Source organism: Corapipo altera, unplaced genomic scaffold (assembly GCF_003945725.1).
Source record: "Corapipo altera isolate COAL_440 unplaced genomic scaffold, ASM394572v1 308, whole genome shotgun sequence".
NCBI lineage: Eukaryota > Metazoa > Chordata > Aves > Passeriformes > Pipridae > Corapipo > Corapipo altera.
In genome coordinates, this window is record NW_020884925.1 from 2,262 (window position 1) to 29,278 (window position 27,017).

The following is a 27,017-nucleotide window of genomic DNA, read 5'->3' on the forward strand; positions in this document are numbered from 1 at the left end:
CACTTGGTCGTTTTAGAGGTTTTTTCCAGCCTTAATGATTCCATGACGTTGTCTCAGTGGGATGAGTGAATTTGTCTGGAAGTTGCACCAGCTATTCTGGCTCCTGCAAATTCAGTCTTGCTCCATCACTGTGTTATAGAAGATGAGGTGCTGGTTTTTGTCCTATTCATCTGCTGCTGCTCAAACAAAAAGATACTTTTTATTCAAAGTATACAGTCCATTATCAAAACCAATTTGTGATCACATGCTGGGGCATCCTCTTCCTTCATTCTCAGCAACATACAGAAGAAATGATGATGACTGTATGATACCTTGGAGCACCTCCTGCTGGCTGCTGATGAAAAAAAGTGTAAATGGTGCAATTTTTAAGATCAAAGAGCTGTCTGGAAGAGATGGCAACTGTTAGAAACGTGTAAGTTTAAACTGGTTTAATGAAATCTAGGCACAATAGTAAATAGAAAGAAAGTATCAGGAATAACATGAGTTAGAAGCTCAGTTGATGAGATAAAAAGATGTAGCAGGAAGTTACAGCTAAGCAGAACTGAAATATGGATGTGGTTGAAGGTGAAGAAGCAGCAATATTTTACACCTTACATATTCAGCTATTATGCATAGATGGACATTTCTGGTTTAGTATTTTTCCTTCTGCAATATTTTACCCTGTTCTAGACAGAAAGTTCAAGACTGCAAAAGTTTTTATCCATGTTAATTTCTTGAGTTGCTATGCAGGTTTTATGTTTGATTACATATGTCATGTTTTGCTCTCTTCTACACTTGTTTGTATTAAAATAGCACAGATACAAATGAGTTATGTAATACTGTTACTCCTCACAACTGTAAAGACATTTTGCCTTTGCCTCTTACTGTTCTAGCAATGCTGAACCACACAGAGGTCAGTGAATTCCTCCTTTTGGGTCTCACCAATATCCAGGGGCTGCAGCACTTTTTCTTCACCTCCTTTCTGCTGCTCTACTCGGCCACTCTTCTGGGAAACAGCGTCATTGTGATCGTGGTGATATCTGAGCCCCGGCTCCACACACCAATGTACTTCTTCCTGGGGAACCTGTCCTGCCTGGATATGTTCCTCTCCACAGTCACTGTTCCGAAGATGTTGGCTGGCTTTCTCTTCGGGCACCAGCCCATCTCTTTTGGGGGGTGCTTGGCCCAGCTGCACTTCTTCCACTTCCTGGGCAGCACGGAGGCTCTGCTCCTGGCCGGGATGGCCTACGACCGATACGTGGCCATTTGCAACCCTCTGCACTATGCCCTGGTCATGAGCCCACGGACTTGTCTGCTGCTGGCTGTGGCCAGCTGGTCCACTGGGTTTGTACATGCTGTGGTGCACTCAGTCATGACCTCTCAGTTGAGTTTCTGTGGCCACAACCAAATTCAGCACTTCTTCTGTGACATCAAGCCACTGCTGAATTTGGCTTGCAGTAGGACCAGACTCAACATGACACTCCTCAATGTTGTTACCACATCTATTGTTTTAGGGCCCTTCACTCTCGTAGTCCCTTCCTACCTCTATATTATCTCCTTCCTCTTCTATAAAGTCCAGTCCCAGGAAGGAAGATGGAAACTCTTCTCCACCTGTGCCTCCCATCTCACTGTTGTAGTACTGTTTTATATTCCAGTGCTCCTCAATTACACACCACCCTCCTCAGGAAACTCCACTCAAATGGATGTGCAAGTGACTCTCATATACAGTGCTGTCACTCCAGCTCTGAACCCCTTGATCTACACACTTAGGAACCAGGAGGTGAAAACTGCCCTGAAAAAATCCTTACGGAGAAAAGTCTTTCCTGGAGGAAAGTGACTGAAACAAGGAGAAGACTCAGAATATGGCTGCTCCACCTCTCATATTTACAAGCAGAAAGGTAAAAAGGACACCACACTGCAAGAGACTGTAAAACTACTGATTATCTCATGCGGTTTAACACATTTAGAAGTTAATTGTGTAGATCTACATCAGGAGAGATATTTGAGGATGTGTTGCTTCTTCCACTATTTTTTATATGTCTTATGGTACCACATCTGGTCTCTGGTTTTCAGAACAGGCTCCTGCAGGACTTGGTTCATGGCTGACAGCCCCATGCAGCAGTCTTGGATGATCTTAAATGATTACTTGTCAGCTGTGTTTAAACAGCTGAATGACTCTCCTGTCATTCACATCTTCTGTGGAGCTGAAGAGAACCAGCATGTGTTACATTTTAGGTGACCATAGCCTGAGAACAATGTTGTCAACATTTTACTTGAGTCAGCCATTTGGAGGGACCTGTATCTTTCCATAAAGTATAAGTGGAACCTTGCTACTGGATGTAAATTTAAATGTAAACTTACAAATGAATGTGAACTTCACCTCTATCAGCTTTAGCAGTGTGATTTGATCTGCCTAGATTTATATACTTAGATGTTTTTCTGTATCTAACTACTTTCCCAGATACACATTGTGATCAGTGATGAGACCATTGATTTTCATTTACACAGACTAGCACAGACATGTTAAATATGCTCAAGTATCCTGCCCAGATTTTGCCTGTGGATCCAGAACAAAATAGTTTTGTGCAGGTCTTTCGTCATATTTCACGCCTGTGAAGTATAACACTGCATATCCACTCGTATTTAGGCACTAAATCCCAGCTTTAGTGTGGGATGCAGCAGTTTTAGAGTGCTTCATTTATTGTCTCTGTGACTCTTTACACAGACATTCACTACCTTCAGTCTCAGCCCGGACTGCAGTTCCATGCTGAGTTAGATGAAAAGTATGTGACATTCTCGGCCCCTGGGTGTGCTGTGTCTGCCTCTTGGATACCGAGGACAGAATAAAGGGGTGCTCTGATTTGTCTACATAATGGCCTAGGTGCAGAGGATGAACTGGTATGATTTCACAGGTATGATTTCACAGGGTCTGTTGGAGGCCTGTCACTAGTGGTGTCTCCCAAGGTCCAGTCCTGGGCCCAATATTGTTTAACTGATTCATCAATTACTTGAACGAAGGGGCAGATGCCTCCTCAGCAACTTCATTGCTGACACAAAGCTGGAAGGGGTGAACGATACCCCAGGGGACTGTGCAGCCCTTCAGAGGTACCTCAACATATTGGGGAGATGGGCAGAGAAGAACTGTTTGAAATTCAACAAGGGCAAATACCGGATCCTGCACTTGGGGAGGAATAACCCCAGGCACCAGCGCAGGCTGGGGGTGACCTGCTGGAGAGCAGCTCTGTGGAGAAGAACCTAAGGGTCCTGGTGGACAACAGGTTGTCCATGAGCCAGCAGTGTGCCCTGGGGGCCAAGAAGGCCATTGGGATCCAGGAGTGCTGTGTCTAGTTCTGGGCTTCTCAGAAAAGGAGGGACATGGAGCTCCTGGAGTGGGTCCAGCAGACTCTGTGGTGATGATGAAGGGACTCCAGTCGCCCTCACTGGAGATATTCCAGAACCATCTGGAATGAACCATCTGAATCACAGAACCACCTGTGCCATGTGCTCCAGGATGATCCTACACGAGCAGGGAGGTAGGAACAGATGAGCCACTGTGGTGCCTTCCTACCTGACCGATTCTGTGGTTCTGGACATGATACCCTGACCCACTCAGCCATGTATTTGTGATTTTAAAAAAGATTTCCTCTTTTCCATCTAGACAATTCAGAATGAACCACATACCCTCAGCATCATGGGATGTACAAAATCACTACTCTGAAAAATTCCTTTCCATCGTTCATCCTATCTCAGGCACTTTGAATGGGAAAGCAATATCCAGAAATAAAAAAAATAAAATAAATTAAAAAAAAAGACACATAGAAACATCATACAGGTGGGTCAGAAGGAGACTGGGGCCAAGGACTATGCAGTGCCAGCACAAGCACACATTGGGGTGCCGCCACCAACAGTGAATGTTTCTATATTTCAGACAGCTGCCCTGAGGCATTTATCTTTGTAGGAACTATTAAATTCTACATCAAATTTAGTCATTAAGGCACCCAATATAAGTCCCTACATGAAGGGAGGCAGACCCTTCTAGATCATGTCTGATTCCATCCTGGTGCAAAGAGAGATCCGTTGAGTTATAGAATCACAGAATAGATTGAGTTGGGAGGGACATTAAAAACCATCTCGTTCCAACCCCCTGCCATGGACAGAGACATTTTCCACTAAACCAGCTCGCTCCAAGTCCTGTCCAACCTGGCCTTCAACACTTCCAGGGATGGGGCAGCCACAGAAGTTGTTGTTTCTCTTAATTAGAAGTGGAGTTTTGGTGACTGATTTCACTGCAAGACTCTCATTTTACTTCATATGGTACATGAGGGTTTGAGATTTCTTTTTAATTTCTCTTCAAGAGAGATTCATCCTGTTGTGCTTGACACCACTCTAAGGATGAGAGGAAGTCAATTGCAGATATGCTCATCCTTCTCCATCAGCTACAGATGGATCCTGAGCGCTGAGCGGAGATCAAGCTCCTAGATTGTAAGTAGCTAAAAGTTAGGTCAGGGAAGTCTTCTTCTAGGGAATATTCAAGGATAATTTCTGTAACTTTACTTGTAGTCAGTTTCTACAGACAATCTTAGTGACAATTACTCCTTAGAAGAGCGTGGAGTCCTTCCTTCTGAGGCACAACCACCTCTGAAGTAACAAGCTGGGAATTTCAGAAATCAGCAATACTACTGTTTGCTGCTGCTCTTTGATACAGTTTTCCCTCAAAGGAAAAGAAAGAAACTAAATTCAGCCCATTGGATTCTCCTCCCACTTCATAAAAGTGAAGGAAGATCATAGGTAATTAAAAATAATCCAGCCCTCCTGGAAGTAGCATGAAAATACAATTTTTCATTTAATTTTGCTGCAAGATCACAAAAGTTCCCCTTTGTGGGCTAGGGAATACAGCAGATTAATGACCATAAGTGATTATCTACTCTATCCACCTACCTCTCTTTGTGGTTCTTGACAAGTCAGGTCATTGGCTAGTTTCATTTTGGGCTATGGTTAGTTACTGTCATTCATCCCGAAGAAAAATGTTTTAGCTTGTTCATATCCTCTTAATGTCTTAAAATTAAAGTTTTATTTTAAATGGATATATTGATCTATTTCTAAATGAAAAGTTGTTGTTTGGAAATTAAAAATACACAATTCTGGTAAAAACCAACTTTTTTTAATCCTTTAATTTGGTTGCCAAGATTGTTTTTCTAAAGATGACTGAAATCGAGCAAATATTCCCCATATTCCCCATGCATCTATATTTTTTATTTTTTGAAAAAAAGTATAGTCCATGTGTGCACAAGAGTGGTGTTCTTATTACTTTAACTATCCCACTATCCACAAAACTTCCTTTCACCACTAATAAAAATTCTTATTTCCCTGCCTATCTACCTGTCAAATATTTTTTACATCAGCTTGATAATTGTCTTACCAAATATTTGTCTGCTTAATTCTTGGATGAGCACCATCACTGACCCCACCTTTGCTCTCTCATCTTATGGTGCTCATATCTATGCATTGGTTCAAGTCTCTTCTCATCGTGTGCCTGTCTCTGTCAACACAGCTTGCACTGGTTACGTTGGTCTGTGGTTGTGAAAGAGTTTGAAAGTGTTCATCTTCAAAGTGTTAGAAAATGCTATTTGGGTTTTTTTGAAAATTTTATCTGTGTCACAGTTTTTGGTACACCTGAGCACGCAGGTGGTTTCACAAGTGCAGCACCTGTGGCAATTGGAGCTGTCACTAGATTTGCAATGCAGTGTTGTTTCTGAGGATGGTGAGAGGGACAATTTTACCATGGATATCTTTGTAACTCCTGAAGGAAACAGCCAAAGACACAAATTCCACAAGTTGCTTGACCACAAAGATAACTTTGCTTGGTTTTGTTTGGCAGCATCAACCCACATAGGAGAATGATGCTTACTAAGTTCATTTGGAGTATATTAATTGACATCATGTCTTGAATAAGAAACAAGAAATCCTCTGTTGCATCATTAAAAGCTTGAAGTAGAGCAAACCTTTCTCCTATTAGCCACCTGATGACTGTAACAGAGAATTAGCAGTAAGAAAAAGTTTGTTCCAGCGTACTCGATCTACCAAGCCCTTGGGTAAAAATTACACAGGGTGAAGGATGGTGAACTTTACTGTAGTTTTAATGGGGCCTGTGAGGTTATTAGAGATGGAACAACTGAAGAAAGTCTAAGTGGCTCTCCCAAGAGGCAGGAGCAGAAAATCATAGCATGGTTACAGGAAAATAAAGGAAGGAACAAATGCTTTCAGCAAGCAGCTCCTTTGATATGTCCTGTCACAGAAAGGGGCCAAGTGCAGGCCCACACCATGACTTTTTCAGGCCTCATGTGCCTCAGACTTCTCTCTGGTCAGTGTGGGACGTGCAGAGGAGACATCCAGGCTCCCAGGATGCCTGGGCAGAGGCGTATGAGCCCAGCCCACACATCACTGCTGTCCCAGCCTTGGTGCCCCCCTGCCCTGTGGTCCCGGGCTCAAGCACTGCTGCTCTGTCCTGAAACACAACCCTCACCTTTCATGGCACCCTCTGGCCCAGCCTGCAGACCCCTGGCAGTCCAGTCTCACAGAGATGGTGCCCAGCTTCTCCACAGAGTCCCTCCTGCCCCAGACCAGATCCCCACCCCACCAGATGCCCCTGCTTCAGTGGTGCCTCACAGACTGCCCCTGCAACCCATATCCACTCCCTGCAGACCATTCCACATGCTCTCCAGAGATGTATGGAAGCTCTTGAGCCATGAAGAACATTTTATCTCTAGTGGTCACATCTTCAAGGTCCCAGTTGTCCCAGCCCTATCACCAGCTCTGTTCAGTGGGTGCCCAAGCTCCCACTCTCAGTGCCACAACCCTCTTCTCAATCCCAAGGCCTTGAACAATTCCCTGAAATACCGTACCCTCTAGCATTCCCCAGCTCTGCAATACCCATCCAGCTCACCTACTGCCCTCACTGAGCAGCCATCACTTTTCTAAAGTGTCCCCAGTGGGATGTTCCATGGAACCAATTCCATCAAAGGGTCCTTGGTTTCGTGTGTCTGAGATCAAGGTATGAGTGAGTTTGCTGAAGAGTCTTAACAGCAAAATGCACATGAACTCGTGAAGTGCAAATTGAAAACCTGCAGTTCTTCTGACACTGTCTACAAATAGACAGAAATGTCTGCCCATGATAGGTTTGGGTCTGGTTTCACAACCCTTAGGGATTTCACAGCTTCTGAGATTGGAACAAGTGAAATCCGGTCTATCTCACAAAAAAATAAACCCAAAGAAATTGCTTGATATGCCTAATCAGAAAGGAGAAGAGAGTATTTCAAGTTAGACTAAGTTATCATCTCCTCATTTGCAGATACTAAAGATATCTTAGATAAATCAAAATGTGAAGATGGTTCAGTGAAGACATTTCAGTCCAGTTTGAAATCTCTGGTGTTTCACGGGTATTTGTCAAGTGCCCAACTCTACAACTATCCTTGGATCATAGCTATTGTTATTGGATTAAGTCCTCATAAAGAGCAATGTAACATTATTGTTTTCAGTTGTTAAAGAAGCAGCCAAACACACACGCACACAAACAAACAAAAGACTTAGAGTTCACAAAATTTGACCCTGCAAACCCTGGAACTGTATCTTGGGAATTCACAGAGGAGAGCTGTGGTCATCTGCAGGGATTTATCAATCCGTGATCCACCAGAACATGACAGGTATCAGGCACCTGGATACCCTCCAGGAACACCCTTTCCTTGACTCCCAGCTTGCCCTGAGGACTCTGCGCCTAATTAGCGAATGCTTAAGGCCCATCAGATAAGACATTGTTTTCTTCAATCGTCTGACTCACACACTCTTTGGAACTCCTTTGGAGCCAGATTCTTTGTGAAACAGGTCTCTAACTGATACCCTCATCCTGGCTGTCAAGGCTTTACTTGCTGCTAAATCCTCACCATCCCACCTAGCACACATCACTCTGCATTTTCTAAAGCTTTTCAGCATCATCAGTTACGTTTCTTTTTTTCCCCTATGTTTTTTAATTTACTTATTTAGGAAGTTCCACAATGCTTACATTTCAGCAGCAAACAGCTATCTTTTCCCTCCCAATTACAAAAATGTTCTTCAGTTGAAGATTTCAAATTTCCACCAGATCTATTCAACAGCTTCCTGTTTCATTGTTTCGATAATTTCTTTCTTAAGTTAAATAGGAGTATCAATTCAAGTTGTATGAGAGTTAAGATCTGCAATAAACATTTTGGTTAAAAAATCTCTGATTTTTCTGCTTATTTATACCCTGATTTGTCCCTTTGTTTTATCTCTGTTGTCAGAGGGAAGCTTTTCAGAAAAGAGAGAAATAAATACGTTGTAGGATATTAAGTTCTGTCCAAATCCAAATTATATCCTCCCAGGTTAAAGCTTCACTAGAAAAATGTCAATCTTCTGGCATCTATAATTATTCCAAAAACACATATGAAAGAATGGATAGGAGCAGAAGGAATGGGACTCTATGGCAATGTATAGAATATACTGGAGTACATGAAAGAAATTTTAACAAACACAGTGAGGACACTGTTAGAGCAGATGATTTCAGATGTTACTTAGAGATGAGCTGATTCACACTGAAGAAATGACAATGTCTTTCTTTTGGCTGTAAAGGGAAATCCAGGCATATCCACACCATAGAATGCCACAAAAGTGTCCTTCCACCCCAGCTGTCTCCTGACATCTGTATAAGGTTGCCTCTTTAGATCAAGCTGCAGCAGCTCCTGTGCCTGATTCATGAGATCAGCTTTGCCCCTTAGGTTCTCTGCAGTGAATAACAGCAGTCCCAAAGATCCCTGCACCCCTACTGAGTGTGATCAGAGTAGGAGCAGCTAACACAAAATCATAGAATCACAGAATCACAGACTGGTTTGGGTTGGGAGGGACCTTAAAGACCATCTTGTTCCACCACCCTGCCATGGACAGGGACACCTTCCACTAGACCAGGTTACTCCAAGCTCCATCCAACCTGGCCTTGAACACTTCATGGACAGGGCAGCCACAGCTTCCCTGTGCCAGGGCCTCACTACCCTCACAGCCAAGAATCCCTTCCCAATATCCCATCTAACCCTTCCCTCTGGTGGTGGGAAGCCATTCCTCCTCATCCTGTCTCTCCAGACCCTTGTCCAAAGTCCCTCTCCATCTCTCTTGGAGCCCCTTTAGGCCCTGGAAGGGGCTCTAAAATCATGTGATAGATCCACATTTTTGCAAAATTCAAAGAAATTGTCTGCAAACAAAAACTGCCACTGCAGGTGATACCATGTTCTGAATTTCAACATCCACCACCTACCCCTGCAAAGTGAATAAGAAGCCATCAGCATCACCTTGCATGTCTCCCATTACCCTTCCAAAGATGGCCAGCTTTATCCTCTGTCTTCCTTTTATTACCAATGTAGAGGTTGTAGCCAGGTAGGGGTTGGTCTCTTCTCCCAGGAACCAGCAGTAGGACAAGAGAGGATGGTCTTAAGCTGTGCCAGGGGAGGTTTTGGTTGGGTATGAGGAAGAAACTTTTTACAGAGAGAGTAATCAGACATTGGAATGGGCTGCCCAGGGAGGTGCTGGATTCACCGTCCCTGGAGGTTTTCAAGATGAGACTGGATGTGGCATCAGTGCCATGGTCTGGTAACCACAGAGGTGTTGGATCAAGGGTTGGACTGGTTGATCTCTGAGGTCTTTTCCAACCTGGTTGATTCTATGATTCTATAATTCTATTCTATGATACAGTAGAACTGACACAGTGGCTACTTGGTGAGAAACCAGGGGAATCCCATGGGAAAGTCAACAGGCAGATTTTGTATTTTTGAGACAGATCTATTCCATCTCATGTCAGCAATCAAAGTGGATGACATTCAGCCTCTGCAGCTCTGTAGGGGCCCAAGTCACTGTGGCAGAAATTGGTCTTTCAGACTGATTTGTCTACACTCCCCTCTAGCGGTGTTTGCATAATACAACACCCCCCATAATTTTGGAGGGACTTCACTTTTTCATCTGATCTTTGAATTTTCCCTTGTTCTTGTGACATTTTTTCTTTTCGAGGTTCACCAAGCAGATGCAGAGCTGTGCTTTGCCAAGAGATCAAACTGTTTCTGCCTGGCCTTGCAGCCTGAACACCGACTAACAAATTTCAAAGGACCTGACCTTCTTAAATGCCAGCTGGGAGGCTGTGGTACAAAACCAGGACCTGGAACAATCATCTCACTTATTTGTGATACCACAGCTAGGAGGAAGAAACCCTGTGGAGAAAGAAGATGGAGCAGCATCTCCAGAGGACACCTGAATTAGCCTCACAGGCATCTGCCTGGCATTGAATCCAGGCCCTAGTCAGGTTTAGATTTCAACACAGCAGTGCTGACTTGGTAACAATGATGATCATCATAGTAATCTCTAGCTCAATCATCGTTCTATCTGTCCACATAATTCCATCCAGGCCCAAAAAGTGATCAAAGTGTAGGCTAAAAAAGAGCTAATTCCAACCAGGGTGTACAGGGAAAGAATGGTTATTTATGTTATTTATGAGGGTGATGACAACAACCTCTCCAAGGCTTTTGTTTGCTTGATTATCCCCTGGGGTGTTTCACTGGTCTCAGCTCTGAAAAAGATTTTAAGGAGTGAAGGGGTAGGAGGAACAGTCTCTACCTGATAGAATGGAAGAGCTGGTATATTCAGTTGGCTAAATAAAAGAAAGGAAAATCTGAAAATTATTGAGGGGACAACACACACGACATGTTTTTGCAAACACAGAGCTCTAATTTTCTTCTTTTTCCCCTTGTTCCCGAGAAAATCAAGATCTTCATGAAAATAAAGTTGTATACAAAAACCTCAGGAAGTCAGATCTTTTACTTGGATTTCAATGTTCCTGTGGCTTCAGGTAAGAAACAGTGCTGAAGGTTTTGTTGACTGACACAGAAACAGGCCACACTTCCAGCATTTTCAGTGGTCAGAGGTTAGAAAACTAACTAAAAATTTGGGGTTTGAATGCGTGAGAGTTTAAGGGAAATTTTAAAATTAGTTCTGTGGAAAGAAGTGTGTAAGTCTTGCAAAGTTACGCTATTGTATGAGGGCAGAGGGGCAGAATTCCCCATTCCCCTGCTGCCCACTCTGTGGGATCAGCCCAGGACATGGAGGGTTTCTGGGTTCCAGCACATGTGGCCAGGGCATGTCCATGAGCTTCTCGTCAGCCAGCACCCCCAGGTCCTTCTACCCAGGGCTGTTCTCCACCCATTTCCCTTCAGCCTGTGTTTGTGCTGGGATTGCCCTTGCCCAGGGGCAGGACCTTGCCCTTGGCCATGTTGAACTTCATGAGGTTTGCATGGTCCCACCTCTCCAATCTGGCCAGAACCCTCTGGATGTCCTCTCTTCCCTCCAGTGTGCCAAACATACCATTGGCTGACCGACCTGTAGCTCCCTGGGTCTTCTTCTGTTTTTAAACCTGAGGGTTACGTTTCCTCTTTTCCAGGCAGTGGGAACTTCACTGGAAACTTCACTGGATTGCTACAACCTGTCAAATGTGGCTTAGACACTTGTTTGCCACAAGATGCACAGATGTGTCTCGGCATCTCCCATGGAGTTGTGCACCTTCAGCCTCCTTGGATGGTCCTGTACCTGATCCTCTCCTCATTCTCCCACTCCTGCCTTTGCCTCTTGTGACTCAGGTAGTGTGGATGGAGCACTTGCTGGTGAAGATCAAGGTAAAAAAAGCCATGGAGTACCTCATTCTTCTCCAAGTCCCACATAACCAGATCTCTTTCTTTCCAGAGATGACCCACATTTTATCCCCAACATATATATAGAAGCTTTTTTTGTTGCTCTTGGTGTCCTTGGCCAGGTTTAACTTTTTTCAAGGCTTTAGCTCTCCTAACTTGATCTCTGCCTGCTCAGAGTCTTTTTCTATATTCCTCTCAGGTTACCTGTCCTTGCATCCACCCTCTGTTGTCTCCCTGTACCAGTTTACCTTAACCGCAGTATTGTGGCTAGTTTGACCACTAATTTTTTTTAAGAAAATCCAGAAAAAATTCTTCAAAGCCCCAGGATTTTTTGAAAATCAGATTTGTAAGGGAATCTAGAGAATGACACAGGAGAGGAAAATAAAAAAGAGCACTATGACAAGCAGTAGGATTTATCTGAACTGTATTTCTCTGATTAAGCACTGAAGTCTCTCTGATTTCTCAGTGACAAGAAATTGGTCCTTTCAAAAGATTACTTACTCTGTCTTTTTAGGTGAATTAAACTCCTTAAATTTGGAATAATTTGTTCTACCTCTTGACAAGAAAGAAGGATGAGACAACTGCAAAGTGCTTTTGTTTGTGAGTGTTTCAGGGGTTTTTTTGACAGGGTAAACATATGTGGAGGATGGTATACATGTCCTTCATACTTCTTTTCATTGAAGGAAGTTGAATTGTTTTTCAAATAAGATTTGAAATGTGTTTGAAATGCTAAATTTGAATTGTTCTTCAAATAAGAAAAATGTCTGCACAAGAAGTTATGCTACATACCTATAAATAGTGAATATATAATATACATCAATGACATCAATACTTATTGACAATGGAAATACAGCTATGTCACTGCCTCAGCAATCTGACCAAATATTTATTTTCTTCACAACAGAAAAGAATATGGCAAAACTTGTGACAGCATCTGATAAAAGAACTTGATTTTTAATTTGCTTGCACAGACTGGAGATACGCTAGAAAGCACCCTTGTGCCAGAGAAGAAACATGGACATCAGTTCAGTTGCAGGTACTCCTCTTAGTACATGGAGTAATAATTAACGTGACTCTGAGTGTGCGAGAAATCTTTTTGTAAAAATTACAGGACAGGTCTGGTGATGCAAAGACTTTTTTACTCTTGGCTTCTCTATTCTGTGAGGAAATTTTCATTATTTTCCTAACTGTAGAGGTCTTCATTGCTGGTAGCACTTCCTGATTTAACACTAGAACAAAAGTTATGGCAAATCAAGAGTGGAAAAATGGAACAGTTGTTACAGAGTTCATCCTCCTAGATTTTGGGAATGGCCCTGAACTGGATTGTTTTCTCTTCCTGATGTTTCTGTCGATCTACTTTGTGACCATAACTGGGAACACGTGCGTCGTTGTGCTGGCGGTGGTTAACCAGCACCTCCACACCCCAATGTACTTCTTCCTGGGCAATTTGGCCTGCTTGGAAATCTGCTACAGCTCCAGTATCTTGCCAAGGATGTTGCTCAGCTATGCAGGTGGAGACAGGCGCATTTCAGTCAGGGGGTGTTTCACACAGTACTATTTCTTCGGCTGCCTGGCAGGTGCAGAGTGTTACCTGCTGGCCGCGATGTCCTACGACCGGTACCTGGCGGTGTGTGAGCCCCTGCACTACCCATCCCTCATGGACACCAGGCTCTGCCTCCGCCTGGGCGCTGCATCCTGGGTCAGTGGCTTTCTGTCCAACTCCATACTGACGTTCCTGATCTCAAATTTGGATTTCTGTGGGCCGAATGAAATCGACCACTTTTTCTGCGACTCCTTCCCGGTGATGAAACTCTCTTGCAGCGACACGCGGGTGGCAAGATTTGTCACTTCTGTCGTGGCAGGTGTGTGCTCGCTGCCTCCATTCCTGTTGACCTTCTCATCCTATCTCTGCATCATTGTCACAGTCGTGAGAATTCCTTCTGCCACTGGAAGGAAAAAGGCCTTTTCCACTTGCTCCTCACATCTGATTGTGGTGATTCTTTTTTACTGGTCAATAGTAGTTGTCTACATACTCCCTTATCACGATACCCACATATTACCAAACAAAGTCTTCTCTGCTTTTTACACCATTCTCACCCCCTTGGTCAACCCTCTTATCTACAGTCTGAGAAACAAAGAAATAAAGAAAGCTCTGCAGAAGCATATGAGAAAATTGCTGGCTTTCTGAAGGCTGCTTTCTGTAACAAAAAATAAGGGGTAATGATCCTTAATGAGTTACATTGCGTGTGAATGTAGTTAGTGTGAATAAAGCTTGGAAAAATGTAGGTGTATCTCTTAAAAAAATATAAGCAGAGGAACAAAATGGGTAAATAATCTTGCTATCAGTGGGAGGGTGGTCTGGGGAGAGATAAAGAATATGTGGTGAGTACTGTAAAGTAAGCAAAATAAATCTATGAATGTCATTATATACATATTATTGGATTTGATATCTTCTTACCAGTCTACTTCCTTGCTTGCTTTTTCCTCATTACAGCTGAAACTCAGTTTAGAATAAGTTGAAACACAATTTATAGCAAATAGACCATTTTTTATTAATGGTATGTTCAGGTTACCTTTAGTTTTAACACCGATGGTGTATCTGTTCAACCATAGACTCTTTAGCTGAAGGACATGCTGATGATGATACCTGCCTCATAATAAAAAGAGACAGCTGCCTTCAGAAGTGATGTACCCATCCTCAGATGTCCAAAACAAGTGGTCTGTTTTGGTTTGGGGTTCCTTTCTGTCCACCAAAACTGACCTGATTAATAATTCAAACAAGGCAGCCAGCAAAGAGTGTTTTTCTCCTCCCATTATCTTCAAATGGAGATTCACACTTTGTTATTTACACTTTAAATTTAAATGTTAACCCAATCATTGTTAACTTTATTGCCACTACTAAGATTAAAAAGCAAAACCAAAGTCACCTTCCATTAACTTAAATTGTTTGCAGTTTTCTACCAAGGGAGACATTTTGCCTTCTGAGTATATCTGGTAATGAGTCCAGAGAGGGATTCCTGTCTCAGGAAGCAAAGCAAGATACCATGTAGTTCTAAACAGCTGAACCTCACCCCCTTTTTGGGATCCTACCAGAAACTACTCACAGACCTGATGTGTTGCCCAAAAGGCAAAAATCATGAACAATGTCTCAAATCTAAGCTGGGGGATGACACTCCAGCAAGTGTGAGAAGTGTGAAGGAATGTGGGAAAGCAGAGAATCTCCCATAGGGCAAGCTCTGCAAGGGAAAAGATATGGGCAGGGGTTGCAGCAGCAGGCATGTTCTGTTGGATGCCACAGGTGAGCAGAGCATATGGACACAGCTCTTGAGACAAAACAGCCCTGAGAGGATCGGGGCACCCCAGGAGATCTCTAGTTCATCTTATCCTCAAAGCAGGGTCAGCTGTTGGGGTGAGACCACACTGTTCAGTCAGCTGGGTCTGTCAGAGGCTGCAGAACCTCCCTGCATGACCTACTCCACTGCTTGACTGTCTTTAAGGTCAAAAAGGTCATATACATGGCTTCTCCACCTTCTGCATCACCTGCAGCTTCTGCAGCAGCCCAGTTCTTGGACCCAGCAGTGGCTCAGAGGTGAGAGGTCCCTTTCTCTGAGCATGGCCCTTGTACACACTTCAGTACAACTCCCATGGGGCAAATACTGACAGTACAAGGCAGGGTCGTCAGCTCTTGGGGACAGTCATCCTAGGACACAAGAAGAGGAAAAGGTTTACCCAAAAGATTGCAGTGATAGAGTTGTGGCATGACACCAGCCCTCCAGAGGTCCACCCCACCTTCTTGTGCCCATCAGAAACAGGCTCTGAGAGTGAAGAGGGAGGAAGTTCCTGCCAGAAACCCAGAGCGAAACAGGTTCCATGCCAAGTAAGCAGATAGGTAACAACTTTAGCTTCTCCTCAAAATGAGGAGCCACATGGCAGTGTGCCTTCCTTTTGCCCCCTGAGTCTGGCTCCCATGGGGCTGGTGGGAACACACTGGTGCTGTTTGCGGTGGATACGAGGTGTGTGATGTGCTGAGTAGCTCTGGTCCCACAATTTATGTTCTCTTCTGGATTTTTTTCCAAAAATAATAAAATCTCCCACTGACAGCAGTTTTGCAAGCCAGCACCCCCAGTTTGGGAGAAACTTGTGCGAAAATCCACCCAGCTTCCTTAATATGTCCCCATTAGGATACTTGCCTGTTTTCCCAAAATCTTATGGACAGATAGTAATATATGACAGGTGAATGGCAGCTCCTACCAGGCTGGCCAAAAAATAGAAGATCCCAGATGGGCTTTGTCTCTGTCACTGAAAACTGGGAAATAAATTCTCCAACCAGTTTGTTGGGTTAGGAAGCCAACATTCCTTTATTCCACACACTGGGTGCATGGAGAATCCCTCCACCCAAAATGCATACCCAGCAACCAAAGAGACCAAGTTATAGCCATGAAACTAATACATACTCACTACATTCCTATTACATATTAATTACATTCTTGAACACATGCATATATGATAATTATTTCTGTGGACTTATTTAGATATGGGCAGGGGTCTTTTGCGGGTCTTTGGGGAACATCCCATTCCCCAAATTTCCCTTTTATTGTTCCAGATCTTCTAATGAGTATCTCAGATATGTGGTCAGGTCATGATGCACTTCTCTTACCATTCTTTGCTCTGGCACTCCATCTTTGTTCTCAAAACTAAGACATATAAGACTAGTACATATTAGTTAATTAATTAATTAATTATAAGACATAAGACTAGTGCATGTTAATCACTAATATAGGTAAATAATGGAGCATTATCTGGCACAAGACTATTAGTCACAGATGTAGGGGGTTAACACAAAGCCACATTAATCTCTGGTATTCGTACCAGGCACTATGTGGTAACCATGGTAAACACTCCTGTGCTAAAAGTTAAAAAAATTTTCCAACATCTTCCCCCGCTGCTGCGTAGAACCCTTTTTAAAGAAATATGCCGCGTTCGGTAACGTCTCCGTTCAGCTTTCAGCGGGGGGACGTGGAGCGAGTTCCTGGGAGAAGGGTAAAGCTCCGACAGCGTTCATCCGTTGACACCCCTTGTGAGGGGACAGCGGGGGTGTCGCGGTCACCCCGCTGGGTGCGGGGGCCACCGCTGTCCCCGCGGGCCCCCCGGGCTGCGCGCCGGGCCCGGCGGGGCACGAACGGGGATGTTGACGACATAAAAAAGCCATAGAGCGACAGCAGAGTGGCGCAGCGGGAGCGTGCTGGGCCCATAACCCAGAGGTCGATGGATCGAAACCATCCTCTGCTAGCACTTTTTTTTTCTTTTTTTGGCCCCTTTTGGGGTCCCGGAGCCGCCCCGGGGCAGGAGGCGGTGGCGGGGAGTGGGCGGCAGTGACCGGTTAGCTCAGTTGGTTAGAGCGTGGTGCTAATAACGCCAAGGTCGCGGGTTCGATCCCCGTACGGGCCATCATAGGTTAGTCTGGGTCTACACCTTGCTTTTTCCCCTCCGGCCCTCCCTTTTGTGGCAGTGACGGTGCAGGGAGACAGTCTGTAGGTCCTGGCAGAAGGTTCCCCTGCAGAGCTTGCAGTCTCTCCCCCTGCTTTCCCTACTCCTCCTTTTGCAGGTGTTCAATCCTATTCAAGGATAAACTTCACTGGCTGTTCATGACAGGTGCACCAGTTCCAGCAGCCCTGCAGACAGCAACCTGCGACTGACCTCAGCTGTGCCATGGATGGATTTTGGTGTGCAGCACCTCTGCGTGGTGGCTGTGGTGGGGCAGGTCAGACTCCGACCAGTGAGGGTTATTGTGACTGGATCTGACCACTGATCAGATTCAGCTGGGATATAGGTGGAGCCCAGATGGGCAGGGAGGGCAGCAGAGTTAGTTCTCCTTGAAGGATGACAACTGGGGACCCTCCCCTTGGGTCAGGACCAAGGTAACTCCGTGAAGTTGTGAGTCCCCAGCTTACTATAGGAGTGTTTGCACATTCTGTGTTACCCTTCTAAAATCCTGAGAATTCTGAAGTCACTTGGGTAGTACCAATTCCACTTGACATCACAAATCTCTATTCAAATGTTGACAGAGCTTTAATTGGTTTGATTGGCTTACCTGCTTTAACTGGCTTATAAAACAAATCTCGTTTGAATATAAAATTGTCTTGATTTTATAAGCCTCCAAGACGATGTTACAGTGAAAAGTTATTGAAAACCAGCTTTGCACAGAAAGTCACCAATTAGCGTGCAACACGTGCACCTGATTAAGCATCCTAATAGTGACAAATGTCCATGTCCCCAGCAGTGTATTCCCTGGAAGCACATACCCTGAGACTGGTAGATGGGCAGTTAGATGCTACACATCTCCTGTCATATCCTTATCTCTTAATTTTCCCACATTTATGGCTCCCTAAACCACGTTGATACCTTCTTTTTCCCACCTTTGGTTCCTCCCTCTAACCATCCCATAATAAGCCTTGTACAATCCCCAAATGCTCTTCCCTTGCATCCCATAATGTGTACCTCACCCCTAGACAGTCACCCCCTCAGCACAAGAGGTGACCTGCAGAGTGGCCCCATTGGCCATCAGGGTGGGAGCCCCCCCTGGGCCCACCAACAGCCCCAGGAGCAGCCAGGACAGGGGATCCCTGGCACTGTGGAGACTCCCAGGGCTCCTCCACCTCTCATTGCCCCTCTCCTCCTCTTCACTCAGAGATGAGCTTTTAGTCACATAACCTAAGGCTGTCTCATGGCACAAGGGGGGGGGGGGCCCGCAGCCCTGGCTGACCCCACCACCCCTCATCCCACCCCAGATCCTGCCCTGTCCCTTCTGGAGTGCCCCTTGCACCAACCTCAGGGGACACACAACCCCCAGAACCCTGATCTGAAGTGCCATGGGGGACCCCACGGTGCTGCACCCCAGCCAGTGCAGCCCCACAGCAGCATCCTCAGCCCTGCAGGGCCTGGAGGGAACACGGCTGAGGCTATGAGGGGTCAGAAATGGGCTGGGGGGGCAGGGACACGGCTCTAAGAGCGGGTGTCAGGGATGCAGTTGGAACTCAGGCATGGGATGTAGCTCTGGGATGTCAGGATGGACTGCCCCTGAGCATGAAGGTAATCCTTGACTATCAACCTCCTTTCTTGAGTGCCACTTCCCTCCAGGGCTTGATCGCATGGGACTGTATCAAATCCCACAGAGGCCGAACTCTGCTCTCCTGAAGGCCAGCACTGGGATCATTTGTGCCTGGCCACCTCCCCTCATGGCCCCTGCCCCCACAGCTGCCTGGAGATGCTCTGGAATGTTGAATGGGAACACCTGAGCTCTAACAAACCCTTTACCTGTTTCAGGTACTCCTCTTGTCTCCCTTATCTGGCACAACCTCCTCTTTTGACCTAGCTCATGAAGCAAAGGGGGCTGTAACACTTTATAATCACACCAGCACTGGGAGGACTGATTTCAGATATAGTGCTAAAACCCTGTAAACAGGCACAGGAGGGGAACAGGGCAAGAACAAATGCAAGAACACTTCCTAACAGACTGTGTGGCCAAAGAAGGTTTGGAAATAAAAACTAAGTCCTGTATTACAAATCATGTTTATTGGTTAATACACACAACACAAGCAGCTTTAACAAACACAGTTTATATACATTGTCAAGTATTAAAATCCATCTAGTTCCAAGGCCTTATTTAGGTACTGTTGCCTCCCCCAGTGTTCTTCCCAGAGGCTCCTGCCTTCTGCATCCTGCTCGCACTGGGCTGTCGGGGCATCCTCTGGGCAGATCCTTCCCTGCTGCTCCTTTCTGCCAGAACCTGGGTCCCACTGATGGCAGAGCTGGTTTTATTTCTCCCTGAATAAACAAACACATCCATTAATTTTCACATCCCAACCCAAGCATCAGGCACACAGCAGCTAAGGGCAAGCTTTCCTTCAGGAACCATGCAAGAGGCAAAATCCTGTTAAATCCTGCAACCGTGTTCAGCATCCAGCACAGGAAGCGGATTGGTGAATTCAGCCCAACAGGGATCAGCACCACAAAACCCAAACACGTTGCAGCAGGAGCATTTTTCCTTTTCATCAGGTTTAATCTACAAAGTAACCAGCCACTTGGTTCCACTCATTCCACGTGGGAACAGCAGCATGGCAAACAGCACTGCTGGGATACCAAGAGCTTCCAACACCTCCAGCTCGGATAAGTGAATGGATGTGTCAGTGCACACCAGTGTCTGAGGCTGTCACCACACCATCAGATCACAAACACTTCTCCCCATGTCACTTCTGTCAATCCATGAGCAGGTTTGGATTTCCTATCATTTTCTGGGATTTCCAGGAGCTCAGACTCCTGCCTAGGACTTAGAGATGTTCTAACTGAGTTCAGAAGATGAGAGTTTGCCTCCTGTGGGCACAACTGACCGTCTCCAGATGGCAAAGCGAGAGCAAGGAGCAGCAGTGGGTACACAGGTGGCAGCTGAGGGAGGCAAGGGGCACATGGCTCACGGTGCTGGATCCAGCAGAGGAGAAACCAACAGACTCTGTGAGCAGACACAGATGTCCATAGGGGATAAAGGGAGGGACACTGACTTTCCCTGCACTGAAGAAAACTGCTTCAGCTGAGAAGTAGGACTTGCATTAGGAAAGAGAATAAAATGAATGCAATGTGAAGGGTCACAGTTTCTAAAGACAGCAACCTCCACGAAGCATCATAAAACTTCATAATAGCATGGAGGAAATAAAACAGGAATACACTGAGCTGTAGTTACATGCATGCAATTAAAATGAAGAGTGATATCTTGGCAATAGTTATCAGAGCAACTTCCACAACACCAACAGCTGCTCCACACTCTGGAGTCTCCAAGGGCACGGTTTGGAAATCATCATCTTGGATCACTTGTGCTATGCACAGTGTACACAGTTACTTACCAAACCATCCTGTCTCCTTGGAGCAGCTGTCTGGGAACAGGACTCACATCAATACCACCAGTTAATACCCTGCTGTACCAGAAAGACAATCTATGAACTTCCAAATAAGAGTATGTGGCCACTACATGTCTGTAAAATCTGGATGGCAAAAAAAAAAAAAAATCCATTCACTTATCCCAGCCAAGTCAGGTGCTCTTAAAAAACTCTCTTAGGGTAAAGCACAGTAGTGACGTGCCAGCAGTCACCATCCCAAGCCAGCCAACCAGCCTTGCCAGCTGCCTTGTAGCTCAGGCATTTTTAAGCAGCTTCACTAGTGCAAGTGTTGACCATGAAAACAAACACACTGCCAAAGGCAATAGGTGATCTCAGAGTATTTGAGAGAAAAAGTGGCAGGAATAAAAAGCATTATTCACCATGATGCTTTTAGCAATCCAGGACAGCTCTTCAGGTGATTGCCCTCCCCTTTGTCACATGCATCTGTCTGGTGAGAGGGCAGGGCCTCAACCCTCACCCGTGTAGGACAACTCCAGCCATGTGCACACACACACAGGAGTACCATTAGAACACTGCTGGAGTCAGGCCCTGGATGTTCTGACCCAGCTGAGAGAGTCACTTGATTGAAGAGAAGCTGCATTCAAAAGTACATGCCCTCCATCCCCTTAGCCTTGAGATCACAGGGAAACAAACCAGTTAAACAGCATAAAAACTCAATATATTTTTGGAAGTACCCTGTGTTGACCCGTGAACTAGCTCCTGAAGTGTGCAAGGACAGGAATGGTTTGTGCTTACCTCAGTTACACTATCAGAGATAACAGATTCAGTTACAGGAAGCACAAAAGCAGCTCAACAACCACAAACTAACTCGAGCACCACAGACGAACAAAAGGATTCCACCAATATTTTCCTCGGGGACACAAGAGGTCCTTATCTTGAATGTGTCTGGCTGTCACAGAACAACTGCAGCCCAGACAGCTATGGATGCAAGAGACAAGAGAGCCTAATCAAACACCTGCCTCCCCAGTGGTGACTCCAGAAACAGCAGCTCTGTGTTTCTCTTCCCGAGAGCCAGACACAGTATGGAAGAATAGGATGTGCACACAAGCAGTCTTAAGTACCAGAGGGAGAACAAAGTACTGCCTTGTGTCAAGCAGGAGGCAAGAGAAGATCAGTCAGCTTTAGGAAGGGAACCTCAACCCCAAATATGATTTGAGAAGTAGAAATCTAAAGCTCCACTCTTTCAGTCTCCTCTCTACTCAACCTACTGCTTTCCTCAAGGGATCCTTTCCTGCCTCTGAGCAGTAACAGGGACTACAAATTTTCCTCTCACTGGTAAATAAATAAATGTCTTATTGGTACCTTTACTTGTAGCACAGTCAGTGATACCAGGATTGCAGCACTCTCAAGGTATCTCCTGCAGTGCATATTGATATATTGGCACTGACTATGGCCTAGAGCCACCCCGAGAGTACTTTTAAATTCACCAAAATTTTGCTCCTGTTTCTGTCTTGCATTAAGTCTTACATCAGGCATAGGAAACCAGCTGGCTTTTCTAGACTAAGAAAGACTCAGTTTCAGGTGGGAATAGAAAAAAAAAACCCTGTGCAAGCACAAGGTGTTACCTGGAGGACCACACAAACACCTTCTGGCCAGTCACTGGAAATGAGGACAGGGACAGGACTCACTTCAAACCTCATCACCTCCTGCCCATGGAACAATCCCAGGCACAGCCAGACTTCACTCCCCAAGCACTCCCAGTATGTGACCATGGCTCACTACAGTCAATCCATTGCCAAACTGCCAGGTTTGCCCCCAGATTCCTGCTCGCATCCCTTCACAAACCCCACATGTCCTTCTCTTCTGCAACACAACCTGGGAGATTCTCAGGTCCTCAAAACTGCTGCCACATCCTCAACAGCTAATACACACCCTGGGCTCTCTCCACAGCCAAAACATCACTCCAAATCATTCACCTCTCCTGCTCTCTTGAGGGAGGGCTCCCTTCCAGGCTGCTCAGCAGAGCCACAGGAGCTCCTCTCCCATCACTGATCATTATGAAATGCACTGGCCTTTTCCCTACAAATCCTCACAAGTCCCTGGTTGCTCCTTATTTTAGTACTTTTCACCATCACACTTGGGATATCTCATTTCCTTCCCTTCTCCTGCACGTAGATTACAGAAAGAGAAGATGGTCCCTCATTTTTTTCAGAGAACTCTATTGAGTCTATATTTATAAGATTTTTTGAGTGTTTCTTTGATAGGGTGAGGGGGGAAGAATGAATTGTCACTCAATGAGTTATCAATCAAACTCACATCTCATTACTTTGCCACAAAGCCACACATGACAAGTCTGGCATTTACTGTATTCTTCTAAATCCCTGTCCTTTCTGTCAGTTCTCGCCTCACTGAGCATGAAAAAGAAAAGTAAAAAAAAAAAACAACCTTGAAAAGCAGCCTGAAAAGACATTCTGAAAAAATTAACTCAATGCCCAGCAGAGAGGAAAACTCAGAGCATCAGGTAAACCAGCAAACCTTCCATGGGGGAAGTGTGACAGGAGAGAGACCTACATGGCCATCTATTCTATTGGAGCCTCATCAGGTTTTGATTCCAGCCTAGACTTTTTGTAAGTTGTTCCTAGGATAAGGAGGAAAAAATAAAAGCTGTTTGTGTGCTGTTTCTGCTGAAGTAGAAAAGACTATTTCACTACCCATCCACCTGTGTTTTGAGAGTATCAAAATTTGCTATAACCCCCTGGGAGAGGAAAGGTGCAGGGACTTTTAACCAAGGGAATTTCAACCATCCAAGAAAGCACAGTACAGCTGAGAATTTTTTTTATCAGTTCTAAAATAACTGACATCATATGATAATTTGTGTACCACAAGATGACAAAGGTCTATAAATTGAAGGTATTCAGTTGCTGATGGACTAACGAAATGCCTACAATACAAAAGCATTATTTCAAAAAGTGCATTTTGGAATGTGAGCCTGGGGGAAGGGAGAGGGACAGCAACAACTCCACACCAAGAATGCTCTGAGCATAAAACTTGCCCTGTGTATTTACCATGTCCATCATTTCACAAAACAAGAATAAAGGCCTCTAATTCAAAAGGCTTAAACTCTACTGTTTATGAGAGGAAAAGCTGGAGCAACTGAGAGTTGCAGGATAAGATCCAGAACACAACCTAAAGGCTCCTCAGGAAATGCAGGAAATCCACTCACTGGAGTGGTCTTGTCAGAGTACTGGAAAAAACCTGAGTATGAGTGAAGCAACTAAGAAACCGTGATCAGGACTCTGTGAGTCCTTTGATTAGTGCTACAAGTCGCTGATGGATCATTCTAGAGAATTCTTTTCAGGGAAGACATACAGACCATCAAGTGCTCGAGGACATTTCCAGGTGCATGGCATGGCTGAGAACACTTCTCTATCACTCAGATCCCATGGATATATTTAATCTGTAATTAAAGCATAACAGCCAGTATAGCCAGCAGAAAAATTCACTGGGTGATGTATAAAACCCAGATTAAATAAATTTAAGGGAAATCCTTACCAGCTCCAAGGGGATTCCCTCCGCTGTATCAGAGATCTACAGAGCATTATCCTTGTCAGCATTATCCTTATCTCCTTAATACAGGAGTCTACACTACAAATCCCACACCAAGTCCCTGAGATAACTGAAGGTTGAGTGTAAGAGGAATGCAGAGCAGCTGGCATGGCCAGCCGGCAGCACCCAAGGGCGCTGGTAGCCACTGTGGGCCCACACAGCAAAGGTCACCATCCCAAAAGGCTCATCACAGCTAAAGACAAACAGCACAAAGTGAAAGAAGTGAGAAAAAGGGATGAACAGGGAAGGATAAAAAACACAAGGATTTCAAGAAGAACACTCAGGAAGGACAAAGTTGGCAACAAGCTGTGTAGTAGACAGAGGGATATTTACGAAATAATCAAACAGCAACACTTACAATTCTGAGACCTTGACTGTATCTAAGTACTTACACAGGAAGAAAGCAGTTACAAATGCATGGACCTGGATAACTGCAGCCCATTGTCTGCCTTCTGACAGGGGAAGAAGCAGAGACAGAGCAGAGGGGCAGAGCTGAAGGGCATGAAGCAGCTCAGCAAGGGCAGGACAGGAGCTGTTCCAGAGCACAGAGCTCTGCCTGTAACCACAGACACAAGTCCCACCAGTGCAGAAGAGGCATCTCTCACCTCCAGATGCCTGGTCCTGCATGGAAGCTGCACCATCCTCTTCTTAAATGGAAGCAGCACCTTCCAAAAGGAGATGGCAAAGCCAACAGCAGACAGAGCTTTGGTTCCCATTCCCCTGCAACAGCTCCCAAAGGGAAAGGAGGCAAGGCAAACTGTTCTGCTCCTGCAGAACAGATCCAGCACGCAGGACACCCCCAGACACCCTATTAACACTTACCCAGCTCCTGAAGGATGGACTTAGAGTGTGCCCAGAACTAGAAAGCTCAGTGAATGAGGAGTGATTCTTTTTTGAATTGAGGGACGGTATATTTAGATCAGATACCGGGAAGAAATGTCAATTTTAAAGGAATACTAGCTGGACACACTAGGACTGCAATCTGATTCAGACCAGGAGATGCTCTGCAAACAATGCAGAATGAGCATCCTAGATTGGTACAGACATAACCAAATTAAGCTCCCAAGACAGATACTAATTCCTGCAAATTCAGCCTCCCTAAGGTGCCTGTAGCACATCCAGGTGGTAGGAGGGAATGGTTAAGGGCACATCAACTCTACCTTAGGGCTTTTGGCTTTTCCTCTTGAGAAATTTAATGCTGATTAACAAACAAGTGGCCATCTGACTGTTACAAACCTGTGCCAGCCTACTACTGGCTAAAATTAGCTCATAGCAGTGGCTCAATGCTAGAAAAAAACCCCCTCGTTTGTCCAGAAAGTACCACCCAAACAGCACACATGAGAGAGCAGGAAATGCTCCACATTATAGACAGACAGGGACAAAAACCTTACCAATGTGCCTTCACAGTTTGAGCAGCCTGTAACAGCTGGACCACCAACAGTGGAGAAGAGAGAGCAAAATTTAACAGCATCTTTTGTTTAAAATCTGTGCTCTTTTTTGGATGTTTTCTCTCAACATGGTACTGGAATAGCACGCTACTTCTTATTTAAAAAAAAAACAAGTGCTGTACCTCTCCCACTTTGCTCAGAAAAAAGTAACCAGATAGGTGTCTTCCCCTGGCCCTGTGCATATTTAGAGTTACTTCTCAGTCACATGTGAGGCTGTTCTTGTCACCATAACCACCTTTCCTGCAGGGAATTCTTCACCAAGAACATCTCCTCTGAAAGGGAAACCTGTTCATGGTGAAGCCCATGGAGTCCTGGACACTTTATCCACACACCCCAACTTCCATTTGGGCTTCTGCAGACTTCCCAAGTCTCTGTGCAGCCACCCTCAGCTGCTCAAGGAGGGGATTCCCACCCACTTACCATGTGAGAATCCACACTGGGGTAGCAGGCTCTGTTGTGAAGGTGCCAGATTGAGGTATAATCCCTTTATCCCAAAACTGACTGCTTATCAAACAAATCCTGCTTCACAATTTCACTTTCTACAGGGCTTGGCAAGCACAGCTAAGAGAATAAATACACTCAACCACCAAGGCAGCCTCAGGAGTGAGACCAGACTAAGTGGTACCACACTATCACAACAGGGAAACCTCACTCTCCCCCATCTGTGCCCACCAAGCTTTTCTTTCTTGTCCTATTCTCTGAGTTCCCAACACAGTCCCTGCTGACCATTACCCTTTAAAGTTTTGACCCAAAATTCAGAGTGGGTCAACACAAACCCAGGAGGCATAACAGAGTTTTCACCCTGAAACAGAGAGAGGATGGGAAACTGGGACATAATACAATTAGACTGGACCTCATCATCTTCTAGGCCCTTGATGGGACCATTGCCCATTTCTGATACATCTTTAAACACAAGAGAAATGAGCCTTTTCACTGTGAATTCAGGCTTAGTGACAGCAGACTTACTTTAGTTACCTCTTTTTAAACATTTTGGACAGAATCCACAGATGTGGTGAGCTACCAGCCAACAGTCACTTGAGGGAGTAAATACAAATTTTATTTGAGCTGGTTTGGTATAAAAAAAAAAATTATATATATATATATATACATATGGCACAAGTTTAGGGCTATGTTTGCTGCTGTCCACAGAAATCAGAGCAGTAAGGAAAGACAAACATAGTCAAAAGCAGTTCCTATTTTAGCTGACAATTCCCCACAGCCTCCCACTTCATTTTCCCACCAAAATACCATCTGTAGAGGACAAAAACCACTGGACGAGTGTTAGGAGGGGACAGAGCAAAGGAAGCATCCCTCCTTTTCCAGGAATTCCTCATGGACCAGAAACTTTACCCTTCTTCTTCGAGTTA

At 44.9% G+C, this 27,017-nt stretch overlaps 3 protein-coding genes and 2 non-coding genes across 6 annotated transcripts in view; 4 read left to right on the forward strand and 1 right to left on the reverse strand.

Moving 5' to 3' along the window:
* The first annotated feature begins 847 nt into the window (after positions 1 to 847).
* On the forward strand, positions 848 to 1,969 carry LOC113953971 (olfactory receptor 12D2-like). The gene has a single exon (XM_027657757.1). The coding sequence runs from the start codon at positions 875 to 877 to the stop codon at positions 1,814 to 1,816; it is 942 nt and encodes a 313-aa protein (XP_027513558.1). The 5' UTR covers positions 848 to 874; the 3' UTR covers positions 1,817 to 1,969.
* Positions 1,970 to 10,795: 8,826 nt separating this feature from the next.
* On the forward strand, positions 10,796 to 14,007 carry LOC113953905 (olfactory receptor 1020-like). The gene is made up of 3 exons (XM_027657581.1): positions 10,796 to 10,873; positions 11,462 to 11,693; positions 12,613 to 14,007. Exon 3 carries the CDS (start codon positions 12,952 to 12,954, stop codon positions 13,894 to 13,896), a length of 945 nt encoding a protein of 314 aa, XP_027513382.1. The 5' UTR covers positions 10,796 to 10,873; positions 11,462 to 11,693; positions 12,613 to 12,951; the 3' UTR covers positions 13,897 to 14,007.
* A 2,918-nt stretch (positions 14,008 to 16,925) lies between these two features.
* TRNAM-CAU lies at positions 16,926 to 16,997 on the forward strand. Its single transcript has one exon. It is a non-coding gene; the product is annotated as a tRNA-Met (tRNA).
* An 85-nt stretch (positions 16,998 to 17,082) lies between these two features.
* TRNAI-AAU lies at positions 17,083 to 17,156 on the forward strand. The gene has a single exon. It is a non-coding gene; the product is annotated as a tRNA-Ile (tRNA).
* Positions 17,157 to 19,258: 2,102 nt separating this feature from the next.
* LOC113953906 (mitotic-spindle organizing protein 2B-like) overlaps positions 19,259 to 27,017 on the reverse strand; it is an 8,593-nt gene continuing 834 nt past the window's right edge. Inside the window, exons 1-2 of one of the 2 annotated variants that reach the window (XR_003530053.1) lie at positions 20,603 to 27,011; positions 19,425 to 19,532 (exon numbers count right to left, since the gene is read on the reverse strand). Coding sequence is in view for 1 of the 2 variants with exons in the window: in XM_027657582.1 (XP_027513383.1) it covers positions 19,372 to 19,532 (161 nt within the window). In the remaining variant the exon portion in view is untranslated. Of the gene's footprint in view, positions 19,533 to 20,602; positions 27,012 to 27,017 lie in introns of those variants that run through there. The other variant, XM_027657582.1, reaches the window with a different exon arrangement.

Coding starts and splice junctions, on each gene's coding strand:
- LOC113953971 (XM_027657757.1), top strand. CDS start 875: ATGCTGAACCACACAGAGGTCAGTGAATTCCTCCTTTTGGGTCTCACC.
- LOC113953905 (XM_027657581.1), top strand. CDS start 12,952: ATGGCAAATCAAGAGTGGAAAAATGGAACAGTTGTTACAGAGTTCATC.